Here is a 19032-nt window from a genome sequence, read left to right on the forward strand (position 1 = left end):
CAAAAAGGGCCGAGCCCTTCAAAAGCCTTTGCTTAAATATCTTCTCGATCTCGGCCCAGGTGAGATTACAAGGCATTCTGGGGAAGTGGAGCAAAGGCTCATGGGGATTGTAGTCCTGTATTCGAGTCTATTTTTTACACTTATGTGCTAAGAGCAAAGGATACAAAGACTAATGTGAAAGTTCCTGTACTCAAGGAGTTTCTTTAGATGGAAACTAGGAATGAGATAAAATATATATATTCCAAGATCAGGAAAGAAGCAATACAAAGGCCAAGAATCCCTAGATCAGTTCAGAAACAGACCCCCTATCTCTGGATCAAGATGAGAGAATCTTAGGGAAACTACCTTTAGAAAGTCCTTCATGGTGCTTAGAAGTCAGAAGAAAAACTAAAATAATCAAAATAATGGAGAGATTTAAGAAGTTTAGGATTCTTCACTCTGGAAAGAAATAAAGATAATGAAGGCAAAGTTTAAAAAACAATGAATAGAATACAGACTGATTTGCTTTAACAGAAGACCAAGATTTAGAATATACATCATAATCTTGACCAGAAAAAGTAACTTCATAAAACCTGACCGCCAAGAGGAGGTGCAGGATAAAAATACAAATGGATTAAAAAAGCATTTAAATAAATTCTATATAAGGGCTACAGAATCAGATATTATGTTCTACATCTAGACTTTGTATGTAGATATCATGTAAGGGCAACCATAATATCCTATAACATGTGAAGATAGGATTAACTCTCCCCTTGCCTATTTTTAAATCAACAAAAACTGAAAACACCCCTAGTTAACACTAAGTAGGGGAGGTCTGCAAGCCACTTACTAAAGTGGATGACAACTCCAGGAGCAACTGATCACCCCCTAAGCAGTGCTAAGCAAATTTAAAGACTTTAATTGACTTATAAAGTGGAGGAAGGGATAGGAAGGAACATGGAAAAAGGACTATAAAAGTCCTTAACTTCCTGTCCAAGGGGGTCTTGGGCCTGAATTTTTGGCTTAGAGGATCTTGGACTGGGACAGGTGCTTGGAGCTACGACTTGGTGACTTCTACCTGGGGCTCTGGCTCTTGAACTACTTCTGGTAAGACTGCTCCTGGATCTTCTCCTTTGGAGCTTCAGCTTAGGTAAGTGAGAAGTTGACTCTCCTTTCCTGGCTTCTGAAGAAGCCTTCCCTTCTTGGAGGAGGCCACGTGGGCCTTGTTTGATTCACCACTGAGTCCTCCAGCTGAGGAGTTAACAAGCTCTACCTGGGTTGAGTCCAGGACCGGAGCAACATATAGGGTGATAGGCTAAACTTCTCTACCCTCTTTTACATTTCTCTACTTTCACTCTTTTTACCTTTTTATAAATAAAACTATTAAAAGTCAATTTTACTTGAGCTAAAATATATGTATAATGAGAGCTTTTGAGCCAGAAGTATCAAGAATTTTATTCAAAACTCCAAAATTTAAATGTATTTTTCAGGATTTTGTTAATGCTACATATCCTCATGAATTACAGCATATTTTCATCTTTCCTCTTTTACATACTTTCCCTATACATGACTCAGTTCAAGAATCATTTTTTCCATACCTGAAAATCTTACCTCCTGTAGTGTCAAAGTGATTTAAGATTAATTAAAAATGGAGGACAGCCAGATGGCTCAGTGGACAGGGCACTGTCAGGAAGTCAGGAAGATCTGATTTCAGTTCCAAGCTTAGAAACTTAGTAGGTGTGTGACAGGGGGCAAGTCACTTAACCTCTACCATAATCCACTGGAGAAGGAAATGGCAAACCACTTCAGTATCTTTGCCAAGAAAACCCCATGGGCAGTATGATTCACCAGGTCACAAAGGGTCAGAAATGACTGAAGAACAGAAGAGAATAGAGATTGATTTATATTCTTCTGGAAAGATATTAAGAGCTCTCTCTGAGACTTGTGGTTACTCATACTTCCTTTTGTATTTTCCATTTCCCCTCTATATTCCCCTCTATATGTGTCCATTGTTAATTAGACAAATAGAGACTGCAATTAAAGAGCCTAGGATTGTTAGCATTTAATAAATGCTTTAAAAAAATACTGAAGCTGTCTTCGATATTTATAAACTTGGCCACCAGGAGGCAGAAGCACTTGCCAGGAAAGGTATTAGGCCATTAGGTAGATTTGAGCACAGATTTTTTCATTATTATCTGCAGCAATTTCTGAAAAATAGGTAGGAGATATGCTTTAATGTTGGCTAAAATGAAATCTATTATCTATTAAAATGTTATGTGCACCGAAGATTGTTATATACAATTTTAATATGATGTACATGGTGAATATAGAGAATGTGCAAGTACAAATACATTTTCTTTCATTTGTCCCCTTTGAAATGAGCTCTCTTTTTGAGCTTTAAAGGAAAAAAAAAATCCAATTTGAAAGTTAAGTCAGACTAAAGAAAAATTTATATTCATCTAATTCAGCAGATCACAATAATTTTGGTCTAAGAACTTGTTTCAAGTGTGTGAACCTTCTGTAATTTAATATGCTTTAATTTTAGATGTATTTATTAAATGATGACAATAAAATTGATCTTTTACCCAAAAGAGCTCCACATTAAAGCTTATATAATTATAATATAAAATGTTATTCTATCTATAGTTATGAAAAATCTACTAAATAATAAAACTAATTACAACATAATTACAAATATTTTATGTGGGACATGCCATGAGGATTTAAAGAAGTAATTCATCATATGCTTATTACTGTTATCTGCAATACTTAATAATAAAATTATTTTATGAATTTTGTTGACTTAAGTAAACTTAATGAAATAACTTCCAATTTCAAATGTTTAACATAATGTGAAAATCACATATACTTCATTTTAACTTTAGACTTTTTTATTTGAATAAAGGTTTGCAATATTTGATTTATCGTCAAACAGTCTTAAATCTTTCTTCAAATTTATTTTTGTATTTTGACATAAAACAAGAATAAAATGCAAATGCTCATCCATATGAATGTGAAATAGAAAAATGGAGAATTGACAATTTCTCTTACTGGAATTGAATATTTGTTTATTTTTAGCTACCTAATTAATCAATGAAAATAGCTACTCAACAATATAAAACATTTACTATATTACAATATAAAATTTATATGACAATATAAAATATTTACTATTTTATTAGCCAGTATAAAGGCTAATGACAAATACTATATTAAATGATCAATGAAATTAAGGTTAAGTTGTATACATTGCCTCATTTTAATAAATATTTATATATAAACTAACCTTTGGAAGGAAAGAAAAATCTTCTGAAGTGACTTTCTTCTCTTTTATCTCTGGCACACCAGCTATACTCTCAGAGAAACTAATGATCAACATCACCAGTGTTGCCAACCAATTCACGTGAAAATCTGCCAAATTTAAGCATAGTAGCATAAGTGAAGAATGAATTTTAAATAGATAAATAGCCTTAATAATGCAATGAGAGGCAATATAAGGTTTGTTTCTACAGAATATATTACTGATGGTCTGTGATGGCTTCAAGATGGCTTATAAAGCTCATGTCCAGTGACCACCATTTTCAAACAGACTAACATTTGTACTTCAAAAATTTAAACATTCATAACATCTTGAATACATGATTACACTGCTGATGAGAAACATGCTAACAGAGAGAAATGAGGGACTGGTTCAGTGTACAGAATGCAAATGAGGTTGTGTATACACATCTGATCAAATGATCAGTTAGAAATTGGTTAGTGCTCAAATGGTAAAACTTGTGGCAGTTTGGAAACAATTTGATGGCATAAAGAAACTATAAGAATATATTGTCAGAAGCACTCAGAATTTGATGTAATTGCTTCACAAGCACTAAGATCATTGTGGACATGATCTTAACAGCTTCTAATTGCTACAGAAACAAGCCTATAATGATTCAAACATGCACATGCTTGTTGTCAAGGAGGAAAAATATAATTGTAACATAATTGGTCAATTATTCATTGCTTAAGGTACCAATAAGTAATTTTTAGCACAGAGACCTTGGACTATCATCATAAACCCCCAAGGAATTCATGAACAAGTAAATGACAACTACTTGACCTAAATAAAAAGTTTCCCCTAATTTTGTCAATACTTCTGTTATAATGATGAAAGCTTCCTTTCCCTAGGTCAGGTATTTCATCCATATGAATATACCCTCCATTTATGCAGATTACAAGCCTTATTATCCACACCACAGTGAATGGTTTTCTTAGTAGTTATTGCCCGAAAAAATTAAAATCTACCATCCAAACTGGTGATACATTTATTAAAACTTAACTAAGCTAGTTGTACAATAAAACAAAGTCCATTGGTGGATTGTACTTGAAGCCTTTACCACTTGTTAGGACTTGCCAGAGCCTTTCATTCCTATGACATATCCTTTGAAGACCCAGAATGGTCTCCATAACATATCATCTTAAGGCATTGAAATAGTATGTTAGAAAAGAAGTTATGAAACATAAGTTAACTTTATTGCTATCCCCTTATCACATCTCTTTTGGGGGGTGGGGGAATTTTGATTTCATTAGTATAAGGAACAATGACAAAGCTCCCCCCCTCCCATCAGTGTAGGCTAACATATCCTATTCAATTTACTAGTCTTAAAGAGATGCCTAGAGTACTGACCAGGATCACAGCCAGTATATGTCAGTCAGGCCTTAAATACATATCATCTTGGCTTCAATACCAGACTTCTACGTACTATGCCGTGATGCCTTTTTCCTGCCACATATTAATGGTTTGTTGCGATAGATCATGATAAACCATGATTTCATAAGTATGAAATACTCCTTTACAGCATCATAAAATTAGGGAACTCAACTGAAACAAAAAGGAAACAGTTACAAAATTACAATAATTCATAATCATCCAAATATATTTGCTTTAGAAAAGAAGCATTCTGGAACAAATAGTAAAACAAAAAAAGATTTACAGGGGGGCAGCTGGGTAGCATCTGGGTGGCTCAGTCGATTGAGAGTCAGGCCTAGAGACGGGAGGTCCTGGGTTCAAATCTTCCCAGCTGTGTGACCCTGGGCAAGTCACTTGACCCCCATTGCCTAGCCCTTACTACTCTTCTGCTTTGTAGCCAATACAGAGTATTGATTCCAAGATGGAAGGTAAGGGTTAAAAAAAAAAAGATTTACAATAATGAGAAAAATTCATATTAGGAATTAGTGGGGCAGCATACATGCATGTGTGTTGTAACAAGGGAATCACTTTAAAAGACTGATATATATTAATTTAAGGTCGCCAAGGAATCAGCTATGTAATTCCTAAATGAAAAACTCAAGTCAGCCGTCAGCCTTTTTTGGAGTTTAATTACAATAGGAGTAAGAAAGGAATTAGAGATAGAGAGAGAGAGAAAGGGAGAGAAGGGAATAGGGCTTAAATACCCCTTCTGTTTAGGCTGGGCCAAAAGGCCCAAGCCCTTAGATAGCTGGGGCAAAGAAAAGAGATCAGTCCCTGTTACTCACATGTCCAAAATGGAGAAACAGTCTCAGGGGCCCCCACCTTCAGCTTCCTTCAGAGCAAGCCTTCTCCGAGCCCAGGAACCACACCGACCAAAACCTCAACCACCCCCAGTCTCCAGACCCTCCTATCTTTAAGGACACCATCCAAGTTGCCTCCCCTCAGTCCTCACATCTACCAATCACTCTTCATCAATTTCCCTGTCAATGGAGGCTCTCGCTTAACCCAGGACCGCCCAGAGGTTTCTGGCTTTTGCACATGTCTGTTGAAGGTCATATTTTTCAAATGATTAAATCTTTACTCCTTTGCTACAGCCCTTTCTAAATCCTGTTAACTTGAGTATGGTAGAGATTGGAATAATTAAATTTTGATCTAGGCTGCAGCCCTTACTCAATCCTATTAGGACTGAATAGGGTGGAGTATCTCCATTGTATCAATTCTAAAATCAATCAAGACTCAAAGAAATTCCTGTTCTATGCTTAAGCATAGGTCAAAGTCCTTTCCATTGTTCAGCAAAGGGTTTCTGTCCTAAAGTAATCTTAAGAAGGGAAGAGGAGGAACCTCCCATGCCAATGGGGTTCCCATTCCAATAGACTATCAGTAAGAAATTTTCCAAGTATGAAATATCCCAATGGTGAAATTTCCAACATTTATAAGTCTAAGGAATTTTGAGGTTTACAATCCCCCCTGATGATCATTGGGAGACTAGTCTCCCCATTGATCATTTAACATAATCATTTTGTAGTTCTAAATTCACTTCTAACTAAAGATATACACAATATTCAATTTTCTAGGAGAAATTAGAATAGTGAGAGAGGAAATAGAAAAGAAAAGAAAGCAAAACCAATGTTTGCTAGGCGCATTGACAGAAAGCCAAATTAGGGGCAGTCCCTTTTGGCATAAATGTTACAATAAATGTTCAGTCAAAAGTTCAGTCCAATCAATCACATCCAAAGTTCATTTTTGATCTTCTTGATGAAGTGTAGGTTTTTGGCATCTTTCTGCAACAGTTCATTCTCTGGATATAAAAGTTTCAAGGTTCTTTCTTGAAGATCTTTTCTCGAACAAAATCAAAATCTTTGAAATTTTTTATAACAGTAAAATCTTAAACAAAAGTCTTGGATTTTTATAAAAATACAATCTCAAACAAAAAAATTCAAAAATTCTTAGATTTTAAATTAAAATACAGTGTATAAAGATATATGTGTAAACATATATGTTCAGTGCAAATGGATGGTAATTTCTGAAGGAAGGCAATCTATAAACATATCTAGGGGAGGGGAGACTGGGAAAGGCTATCTACAGAAGGCAAGATTTGAAATTAATCTTGAAGCAAGCTGGGGAGGCTCAGAAAGGAAGGGGCATTCTGAGCATAAGGGACAATCAATAAAAAGGCATTCAAGAGAGGGAGTGGAGAATTTAAGGAACAGCACATAGGCCAATATGGCTAGAAGATAGAGTAACAGAGAAGAGAACAAAATGTAATAGACTGGAAAGACCAGAAGAAGCTATAAGGGCCAATGAAGAAGGAGATAGTGAGGGAGGCCTAATCAGGAAACTGCTCAGCCATGGAAGTTCAGAATATCCGTAAGCAGACATAAACATGTCAAGGTCCCAATAGCAGTATGTACCAGATAAGAACTTGGGGGCCAAGCAGACCCCCAGTGGAAAACATAAACATGTCAAGGTTCCAACAATAGTATGTACCAGATAAGGACTTAAGGGCCATACATGCTGGTGGGTAGTAGGTATATAAACCTCTGGATTCACGGGCTACAAGGGGAACTCTATACTGAGTCCCCTGGTATGTACCAGACTAATAAACGACCCTTTGCCTGATTGCATTGTCTATTGGTCTTCCGTGGTGGTGGGCGACAACCCGGACCCTAACAATAGTAGGAAGAAGGGGGAATTATGGGAGATGAGCAAAAAAGGAGAACTTGGGAAGCTTGCTCTACCAACAAGAGACTGAGATATGGAAGAAGAGTATAGCCAGGCCAAGGGTGATAATTTGAAAAAAAAAATGAGAAGTAGAAATCATAGTGAAGAAAAGTATTGAGTTGTAAGGCATAGAGATGAAATGATAAAAGATTATGATCAGATAAAGAAATTAAGAGTTCATGAACATGAGTGACATTTATGGCACAATCAATGATATGGCCATTTCTGTGGATAGCTAAGATGAAGTGATATATAAAAATAAAAGTTATAAATATGTAAAATGTAAAAACAGAACATGGGAATCAGCTGATAACTTTGAATAGAGTGAACTCAAAAGATAGGCTGCCGAATGGTCATAATAAGAGAATCTCCAAGTGGCAATGAGAAGAAAGGAGTATATTAACTCATGACTGGTGAATTAAGTCAAATAAACAAGCATTCACTAAGCACTTATTGACAAGACACTGTACTAAGCAATGAGAATAAAAATAAAGGTAAAAATAGTGATGACCCTCTAGTAGCTCAAAATCTAATGGAGAGAGAAACCTGAGGACAATGATATACAAATAAGATACAGAGGATAAACTGAAGATAATCTCAGAGAGAAGGAATTTAGAAAGGTTTAAGGAGGGCTAGGATTGGCTTCTTCCAAAAGTGGTATTTTAGTTGAGACCTGAAGCCAGAAGGAAGAGACAAGGAGTTCCAGACAATGAAAACTCACAGTGAGGAGATAGGGTGTCTTGTGTGAAAGAAACAAGGGAAGCCAGTGTTACCAGATCATAGTGTATTAGTAAGGGAGTGACATAAAAGAAGACTGTAAAGGTAGGAAGGGGGAAAATTATGAAACATTCTAAAAAGGCAAACAGTAAATTTTTATAATTGATCCTGGAGACAACAGATTCACTGGCGTGTACTGACTAGACACATGGTTAGACCTGCACTTTAGGAAGAGGACTTTGATAGCTGAGTGGAGAATGGGCTGAATCAGGAAGAGACTTGAGCAGGAAGTTATTGTAATGAATCAAGAATGAGTTAATAGTCTAAATACGCTAAGGGGTTAGTAATATCAGATGAGAAGAGAAATATGTGAGGGATGTTAGAAAAGTAGAAACTAAAGGACCTGGCAACTGATTCAATATGGAGGTGTGAAAATAAAGACGAGAAAGATGTTGAAGATGATACCTAGGTGACAAACTAGATGGCCTCAATGGTGATACCCTCAATAGTCATAGAAAAGTAAGGAAAGGGGAAAATTCAGGGGGAAAAAATAATAAGTTTAGTTTAAGACATTGAGTTTCAGATGTCTATGGGGCATCTAGCTCAAGATGTCACAAGACAGGGATCCAGGCTGACTAAACAGATCTAAAACTTATCTTCACAGCTGATAATCGAATCTTCAGAAGCTGATAAGATCACCAAATAAAATATAGATGAGAAAAGGGCTCATGACAGATCCTTGTGGGTCATCCATGATACCCAGGCACAGCCTGAATGAAGATCCAGCAAAGATACAGAGAGAAAAATCAGCCAGGAAAGAGAATGAGAGAACAGTGTCATGGAAACCTAAAGAAAAAGGCTGATAAAAGCTACAGAGGACAAGAAGGTTGAGATTGAAAAAAAAAGTAATTAATATTTGGTAATAAAGAGATCATTGGTTACTTTGAAGAAAACAGTTTCAATCAAATGGTGAAGTCAGAGCCTCACTGCAGAGAATTAAGAGAAAGGAAAGTTCAGGCACCAACTCTAGCTTTCTCAAGGAGCATATCCACCAAAAGGAAGGATCACACACTAGCTAGTAAGGATATACCCAATGAGGGTTTTTAAAGAAGGGAGAGATGCTGCAGGAAAGCAGCCTGTAGACAGGGAGGAATTGAAGATTAGTGAGAGTGGGAACAAAAATGGTAGGGGGGGAGGGGAGGGACCTGCTGGATTTAGGGGAAAAAAAGTGCAACCAGTACTTAAGTGACTAGGGATGTAGTGATATCAAAAGGAAGTCATATGTTCCAGAAGGAGGAAGGAGAATGTAAAAGGGTTTAAGATGAAAACAAGTTTGTTAATTATAAAGTAGGCAGTTCAGAGAGCATAGCATATAGGGAAGGCAGTTTTGGAGTGTGAAATTTAAAGGAAAAAACTAAAGAGTCTGCAAAAAGGCAGGCGGTAAAGAGGAACAGGACGTGTAGAGATCAACAATCATTCAGAATTACTGGGATAAGAAGAGTATGACAGAGTAGGAGTATGCTAACCATTGGAGAATGAGACCAGGTAGAATATCTTTAGTTTTATTGAGGGAGACAGACTGGGCAAGTTTCTTCCTGAGGTCCAAGTAGTGATGATGAATCCTGAGAGGTCACCTCACCACAGGAATGGGTGAAGGCATAGCCAAGGAGTCCACTCAAGAAATGTCAGTGCCTTGCACATAATTGGTTTTAAAATATTTGTTAAATGAAATGTTGACAAGTTGTTCACCTCTCATTATATCCTTTGGTAAATTTTAGGATATCTTTTATACCACAGATGAGTTAACTGATCTGGTAGAAATTCATTAAGATTCTGAAATACTTTGTATCTGTAATAACTATCAATGAAATATGTAGATTCTTTTATCAGTCTAAAATTTTTGTTGTATAAAATCACTGTTGTATTTCAGATGAGGAATCTAAGGCTGAACAATTTTCTTTAACATTTCTCCCCTCCCTGCACTCTACAATCCAGTCAAGTGGCATTCTTGCTGTTCCTCACACAGTGCATTTGATTTGCCATGCCTTTGCATTGGCTATCCAGCCCCAATCCCACCCTCCACTCCCCATGCCTAGACCTTACCTCCTCATCTTCACCTTTTGAAATCCATGACTTCCTCAAGCCTCAAATTAAATCATCACCTTCTGCATGAGGGCTCCCCTTCAGAAGTTATGTTTTGCATGTATTTTGTATATGCCTGTATGTGTATGTCTCTAACATTAGTAAGCTCCTTGAGGACAGTATCTATTTCTTTTGTCTTACATCCCCAGTACATAGCACAGAGCCTAGCACATGACTGGAAATAAATGATAAATAAATAAACATTAGCTAATTCATTCTAAGTTTTTGTAAGTTCTTGGTAGAACTGACTTTAGAATACAGGTATTTTGTAGTTTACAGTATATGTTATGTTGTGTAACCTATCAAACTTATTCCGTACTTAAGATAACAAGTTCAACAAATTCTATTATGATTTGAACATATCATTACCAATGCTTTAAACCCAATGCAATTTCCAATAATGAGGCACTCAAATACTGAGCAAATATATGGGTTTTTATACTATTTTTCTTTTTCTTCCTGATTATATTTTTGTTGAAAATGCTCCTATTAAAAGTGATAATTAAGGAACTATCTACTTGGGTGATCTTTACATGCTTTTATTAAAACTAAATCTACATTCTTAATGGCATTTGTATATCCAAACCAAAGAAACCATTTTAGTTACCAATCAAGGAAGGAAGGAAGGAAGGAAGGAAGGAAGGAAGGAAGGAAGGAAGGAAGGAAGGAAGTCATTACTTAGTAGCAGAGAAAAGAATGCAACCTTATGCTAAGAAAAAAGTTGGGTGCTATACCTAGTACATACTCAGTAAAAGTTTCATGTATGAAAAATTCTAGCTCTAAGAATGAATCTTAAAAATAATAAAGATAAACCAAATTATACTCAATAAAACACTGAAAGAATATACTCCTAAATTCAGGTCTCAAAAATGACATTAGTAAAATTTCTTACTGACTAGAAAATTATATTAAAATCAAATGTTTCTGACATCTCTATGAAAAATATAAGAACAAGCACTTTTGTAAATATTTTTTCAATAGCAAACATTCAATTGATACCAAAAAGTTAAGAGATATATTTATTATCTGTTGATTATTAAAAAGATTTCACAGCAAAATATGGCCTTAATTTGATGTCTCTATTCTAATAAGATAATGACTGTAGCTCCTAATGAGAAACTTCCTCTATAAATGCAGACTGGCACTTTCTGGGCAACTTAAGAGCCTTAAAGAGTTATCCAAAGCACTGAGAGCAAAAGTGATTTGCCCAGGATCATAAAGCCAGTGTGTTTTAGAGAGAAAATTGAAGCCAAATTTCCTGACCCCATGCCAGCTTTCTAAATACTATATCAAATTGTGGTATCTTATGCATAAAGTCAAAAGCATAGATGATACTTTGATAGAAGCAAAAGGAAAGAACTTTGTTCACCGATTCTGACCAAGCAATGTATAAAAACAAATGAATGTTTTCCAAATGTAATTCAGCAAAGTCATAGAAAATATCATGCAGAATCCTAGAGGGAGGATTCCCCATATGACAAATTCCTCCAGATGCTCCAGTCTGCAAATGATAATACTAAATGCATCAGACCCACATATGTTACAAGGACTCCTCTATGAAATATATAATCATTCAAGATAGGTCTGCCCTAATAATCTGTACAAGAAAAACTAAATGGATGATAGTGTTTGTCTATTGCCTAGACTAAGCTCTACTGCCTGATGGTCACTTCACTCACTAAATTAGTCCATCAGTGTCATTTACCTTGGACAAGGTTTATAGATAAACCTGGGCCCAAAATAAAAAAATAAAGTACAAGAATGCATTTAGGAGGGGGCAGCCAGGTAGCTCAGTGGATTGAAAGCCAGGCCTAGAGACGGGAGGTCCTAGGTTCAAATCTGGCCTCAGATACTTCCCAGCTGTGTGACCCTGGGCAAGTCACTTGACCCCCATTACTTAGCCCTTTATCAGTCTTCTACCTTGGAACCAATACACAGTATTGATTCCAAGATGGAAGGTATGGGTTAAAAAAAAAAAAAGAATGCATTTAGGAAACCACACTGCAATTAAAACCATTTCAAACATTTTTTTTTTAAATCTGGGGGTGGGGGGGAGAAGGGGGCAGCTGGGTGGCTCCGTGGATTGAGTCAGGCCTAGAGATGGGAGGTCCTGGGTTCAAATGTGGCCTCAGACATTTCTTAGCTTTGTGACCCTGGTCAAGTCACTTAACCCCCATTGTCTAGCCCTTACCACTCTTCTGCCTTAGAACTAATACCCAGCATTGATTCTAAGATGGAAGGTAAGGACTTTAAATAAATAAATAAAATAAAAAATAAAAATAAAAGATCTGTATTTTCCCAGGGATGCTATATGGCTGCTAATCACAGAACAAAATCTCCAAAGGGCAATGGAGAGGCTATATTCCCAGTGATTTCTTGTGCACAAGAAGAGGTATAAAAAAAGGTCTTCAGACTGAGTATAATGCATTTTCCACAACATACCACATTATGTTTTATAGAAAGGAGATATAATTGTCCTAGATGAGAGGGACCAAAAAAAGCTAAAAAGAGCACTATGCGAACAGTGAAATGAAGCCAGCTAGGTCTAGGTAAAGTCTATTTAAATGATATTACAGAGTTTAATTAGAAGACCGTAACAGAATCATATTTGTGTACCTGCAACACCTGCCTATAATTTCTGCCTCAACTTCTTCATGTCTTCAATGACATTAGGTTACCTATACCTATATACCTATACCTATACCAAGGATTATTGGGACTACATTTTCTGTACCAGACTTATGTCTCTTAATATTTCTTGATTATTTTATTAGTTTTACAAATCTATTTGGTGCTACTAAAAGAAATATCAAAGGTCTAGATATTTTCTTCCCTAAAAGTAATCATCTATTATGTTTTGAATGATAATACAAGTATAACCCAGATTAAATTGCTGGCCAACTCCAGCAAAGGAAGGAGAAAGACAATTTGGATCATATAACTTTGGAAAACTTATGTGGAAATGTGTTATTATATGTAATTGGTAAAAAAAAAATTAAAATTTTTAAAAAAGTAATCACCTGGAAAAGTATGGATTTTTTACTTGTTAAACACCTCAAATTCAAATAAAGGCACAGTATAGCATGCTCTTCCAAGTTGCCCCATTTGCTCTGAACCTTTGTGACGTATAGCAAAGAAGCTGTAGTCATCTATGAATAAATCATAATGAGCTATCTATCATCAGGCACTTTGCATCTGGCACAATACACCACCTGCATACTGAGGGCTAACAATGCCTTTAAATTATTATTATTCATTTTGTTATATGACAAAGAGGACACAAAAGCCATTAAGTAGTGGATAGCTCCCAGCTGGACTAAAAAGTCAACACCATAATTTATGAATGACTTCTTATTGGGTACTTCAGGACTCATAGAAAACACACATACTAACCAGTATTCCCTATAAGCTCCTGCTAAGAACCACTTAAGGACTCAGAAAGAGGTAGCTGGGCTTTTAACTTGATCTAGACTAAAACACTCAGATGACTTCAAAGAGAAAAAATACCAGAACAATTCTAAGACAATGATCCCTGGTATTTGCTAAGGCCTATGTATATTAATGCTTTTATTTTGATCAGCTCAGTTAGGTTCATAACTTGTATAAGCATGGAACAAAAATTGCCTAACTTTTAAAAATCTAAAGTCTAAATTTTTAAGAAGGCAACATAATCCTAACTGGGGAAAATGTCCTATATGAAGAATACAACTTAATTTTCAACTACGAGGCCTAAAGTCTGCTCTATGATAGTTTTAAAAAATTTTTAATTGTTAATCCAATCCCAAATTAATTTTTTTAATGACCTTCAAAAATTTTAAGTGGTCTATGATCTGATATTTAGTTGGGCATCTACAAAGAAATATCCCTCCTAAAAGTATAGAAAATAATTAATGTGCATCAAGGTCCTCTTCCTTCTTTGCTCTCTTGTGATCTCAGCTGTTGCAATGGGTTCAATTGTCTTGCCTATACAAATTTTTCTCAAATCCAGTCATGGGGCAGCTTGGTGGTTCAGGGGAGGCCTGGAGATGGGAGATCCTGGATTCAATGTGGCTTCAGACCCTTCCTGAGTAAGTCACTTAATCCCCACTGCCTAGCCCTTATCATTCTTCTGCCTTAGAACTGATACTTAGTATCCATTCTAAGATAGATGGCAAAGGTTAAAAAAAAAGTCCTCTCTGTCTTGAATTATACTATCTACTAGACATCTACAACTTTAAGGCCCTTTTAGCATCTAAAGCTCAGTTTCTTCCCAAAAGAATTTGCTATCTTTCACCCTGATACTCACTTCTCCTCCAAACCTATTTCAGTTAAGGACACCACCATCTTTTCCAGTCACCTATGTTCATAACTTCAATTTTCTTTGATTCTTCCTTTTTCTTCACACCATAGTCAATATTTATGTCTTATCAATTGTATCACATTTCACAGTACCCCATTCTCTTCTCTCAAACAGCTATCACCCTGGTTCAGGGGCTTCTCCTCCACTAACCTTTAAATTTAACACCCATAATCTGGCTCCAAGCTACCTATTGAGATTTTTTCTTTAGTCACCTTGTAAATGACAATTTATAATCAAATTGACTTACAATGTTCCTTCCAAATTCCCTGTCTGTACCATGCTGTCAGTCCTGAGGCTAGCTAGCATCTCCACTCGGACTCTGGCCCAGGAACACCCTGGGCTGAGAAGAGCTCCACTTCTCTTGCAGGGAACCAGAGCCTTCCTGCAGGGCCACCAATGCCAAACTTATTTGCAATTATACCCCACCTTTCCATCCCTGCGTGGAAAAGCGCAGAAGCATTTGTAGGCTTTTGATATTTCCATTTGTGTGTGTTTTCAACTCTTCGAGGATAATTGATTAGCATTCTGGAGTAGCCAATGAATAGAAAGTGTTAACATGGTCTTTGAATTTAACTCCAGTGTATGACTAAGGATGTGAGGATCTTCCAACATTAGAATGTAAACTCCCCAAGGAGATTCGATCTTGCTTGCTTGTTATTTGCATACCCCATATCTTAGTATAATATCTGACATGTAAGTATTTTCTAAACATTTTACCTATCTTCGCACAGGTGCCCCCTTATCTGAAATGCACTTTCTCCTTAACTCCCAACTTCATTTCTTAGGACTACCAAGATTCCTTCAAGATTAGGCTCCAGGGCCATCTCCAATTAAATTACTACAGGAGTTCTGATTCTGTCCTTGTATCCCCTACTGACTAGCATAGTGCTTTGCCCACGATTGTTGCTAACACTTTTTATTGAATTAACTTCAATTCAAAGGTTCAAAAATGAGCTACTGACCTGAGTTTGTTTGTTTTTGTAAAGACCATGTAGACAAAGCATTCATGAATGTAATGTTTTAGGACATAAAAAGTTTTAATTTATTACTGAAAATATTTCTATTTAGGAAGAATTGATCAATGGAAAAGAATAAAAGTATAAGCATTTATAAAGCCTCTATGTGCCAGACATTAAAAATACTAATTTGATCTTTACAACACTGTAAGGTGATGCTATTTGATGCTCCATTTGACTGATGAGGAAACTGAGACAGGCAGATTAGATGACATGTCCAAGGTCGAACAGATAGTATGAGATCATATTTGAACTGTGGTCTTCCCAGGCTCAGCACTCTATTTGGCCCACCAAGCTACTTCAGAAATATAATCAATTATACCCAAAGAAATGAAAACAACACAAAACAATGAAAATATTAACACAAAAATGCTCCCACACTTACTCTTATACCAAATTAAGAACTATGTAATAAATTGGGGTAACTAATCCAATACAGGTGATTTTATCCAAGAGGATTTACTAGTATTAACTGTCAGTTACTAGTATTAACTGACAAAATATTCTGGACCCATAAACGGTATCATTTTAAATCTAAATTGTTTTCATACCAGGTAAGATTTTATTATTGTATTTCATAGAACATACTAGAATCTTCATAGATTTTTCACCTGATGTTTATTTTAAAGCAAGGGGGCAGCTCAGTGATTTGAGTCAGGCCTCAAGATGGGAGGTCCTAAGTTCAAATCTGGTCTCAGATACTTCTTAGCTATATTGGGCAAGTCACTTAACCCCCATTGTCTAGCCCTTATCACTCTTCTGCCTTAGAACCAATACCCAGTATTTATTCTAAGATGGAAGATAAGGGTCTAAAAAAAAAAAAGCAGGGGCAAAATGCTTTTGAATCTTCACTTTACTAAAATGGTCTATGAATTAAAAGCCCTGCTATTAATTACAAAGAAAGCACCAGATCAGCACCTGACTTGGTTAAGTCCTAACTTGAAAATAGGCCTTAAAATTACAGTTGACTATACAAGATTATTATAATGCGTCATTTCCTCCAGTAGAACATGGCCTCCTTGAAGGAAGGGGTCATTTTTTTCCTTTGTATCCCTATCTTGTATCTATCTTGGTAGAGTATCTGGAGTATTAAGGGAATTTGATATATGCTTATTGATATATTCTGTAAAAGTTATAATTTTATAATAGCCAAAAACTCATGGATATTCTTAAAAAAACAAATTAACTTGCAACCATTTAGATTAGTATGTTTAGATCTAGAAAAGAGTTTAAAGATGGTCTAATCCAATTCACTCACTTTGCTTATGGCCAAAATCAAGAATGATTTGGGGAACTTGGAAAGTTTACCAATCTTGGGAGAATCTAAATTAGAGAAAAACCGCACCAGTAGCTCCATCTCTAGCAGTTATCTTTCTTGAAAGCATTTAAAATTTTCTCTCATAAATAGCATCATGTATACTGTTTACCACATTTGTGAATCATACTGGGAACCACAAGAGAATGTCTGTCACTAGTGGTAACATATTCTTTACCTATTATACGTGAATTTTAGTTTTACTCCACCCTGCTTAGTCTTTAGAATTCTAGCAACCAGGAATGTATACACCCCCACTTAAGGATTAAATGTGGAGGAAGGCCTATGACCCATGTGTGGTCATAGGTGTGCCAAGTGACAAATAAGAAACAACTGACTGGCCCCCTGGGCTGTCCTAAGCCAAATTTAAGACAATAAGTACATGTGAGACACAGGAAGTGATGTAAAGAACTGCCTTTATATTTTGTGTCACTTCCTATGAGAGGGACCTTTTGCAGACTTGGCTGTAGAACTCAAGTCTGGAAGAGCTCAGCATGAGACCTCAGACTGTTTTTCTTTTAGACAGTCATGTGGTAAGTGATAAGGCTGACTCCCCTTTTTCTTGGCTTTCTGGGTAGACCCCTTGGCCAAGGCCTCTGAACTCCTGCCTGGCTCAGACAGGCCGGAGCAGATTTTTTCCCCTTTTTTCTCTCTCTCATTCTTAATTTCTTCCTTCTATTGTAAATAAACCACCACAAAATTCCATTCTGACTTGAATATTTCACTGGGATTTAGAATTTAAATCCCTGGCGACCAAATAAAAATATATTCAGTCTCAACCCTAAATTTACCCTTTACATATACAAACTAATACTAAGGCCCTCAGTTCCCATCTTATGAAAACATTACACAAAGAAATGTATCCAACCTTGAGTTGGAATTCATCAGTTATTTAATACCATCATTACATTTCATTTGAGCATATCGTTCTTGCTGCTTTTCTGTGATTATAGACCACCATGGATCTAAATGTAAATACTTGTGCCAATTAAAAACCTAGAGTAAACCACTTGCCCAAAGATTTAAAATGTCATTTGAGTCCTAGTAGCTCACAGATATTCTTAATTTTTTAACATCATGGCATCTGAGGCTATGAAAGCCCCCCCCCCCCAAAAAAAGGTAGGTCTTACCAATGAAATACTAGCACCAACTTTCAAGTTCTCCAACCTAGAAAGCCATAATTTGTTAGGATTTGGGACAGAGTTTAGATCTTATCAGTTCAGAGTATTATCTCATATACTTGGTTTCTGGTATTGAAATTAACAAGCAAATACTGATTCTTACATGAAAAACAGAAATATTTGTCTTTAAAATACATATGAAGAGTATGCAACAGGAATGAGTCTATTGGCAACAAGAGTTCCATAAAATACTGAAATGCATAAATCTGTAGTATAAACAATTAAGTGCCCCCTCACAAACAGCATGTCCAATCAATCAAGCCCATAAACATACATAACTGAATTTGAATAGGATTTTCAAAGATATTTGTTTTTAAATAAATCTCTATAATTGAAGAGATTAATATGTAGTTCTGAAATTTACCTAACAGTGATTCATACATAATGATGCCTCAAATTTGCTGAAGAAATCTTTAAAATAATTGTTAAAATAAATGCAATTATGTGCAGATTTTTTTGATTCAACTTCAAACAGTATTTCCTATGTGAGATTTCTACTTATTGTAGCCTTCTCTCTTTCTAAAGGTAAGTATTCAATTATAAGGGAAGTTTTTTTTTTAATATTTTAAATATTTTGACAATTACAAGCCTTCAGTATGAATCTATCATACCCACTCATCACTTTTCTTCATTTTCTCTATGGACTACTTCCCTCCTGCCTTCCCACCCGTTTCCTCTATCCTCAAAAAAACCCTTACTTGATCTTTCCATACCCACTAACTATAACTATATAACTACCCACTAAAACTCCTTGAAAGGCTCAAGAGATGGCTTTCTCTCATTTCACTTTCTCCTTAATCCTTTATTTGACCTTATTATTCCAATAAAACTTGGGATCTCTCCCAAGTTACAATTTCTTTTAACTGCCAAATCCAATGGTCTTTTCTTAT

At 35.9% G+C, this 19032-nt stretch overlaps 1 protein-coding gene across 1 annotated transcript in view; it reads right to left on the bottom strand.

Annotated features, from left to right (window-relative positions):
- Positions 1–478: 478 nt before the first annotated feature.
- Positions 479–19032, bottom strand: part of C1H5orf24 (chromosome 1 C5orf24 homolog) — a 31789-nt gene continuing 13235 nt past the window's right edge. Inside the window, exons 3-4 of the mRNA XM_056811102.1 lie at positions 3266–3390; positions 479–1851 (exon numbers count right to left, since the gene is read on the bottom strand). Of these exons, the coding sequence (XP_056667080.1) occupies positions 1747–1851; positions 3266–3390 (230 nt within the window). The 3' untranslated portion in view covers positions 479–1746. The remainder of the gene's footprint in view (positions 1852–3265; positions 3391–19032) is intronic.

This window comes from Monodelphis domestica, chromosome 1 (assembly GCF_027887165.1).
Source record: "Monodelphis domestica isolate mMonDom1 chromosome 1, mMonDom1.pri, whole genome shotgun sequence".
Taxonomy (NCBI): domain Eukaryota; kingdom Metazoa; phylum Chordata; class Mammalia; order Didelphimorphia; family Didelphidae; genus Monodelphis; species Monodelphis domestica.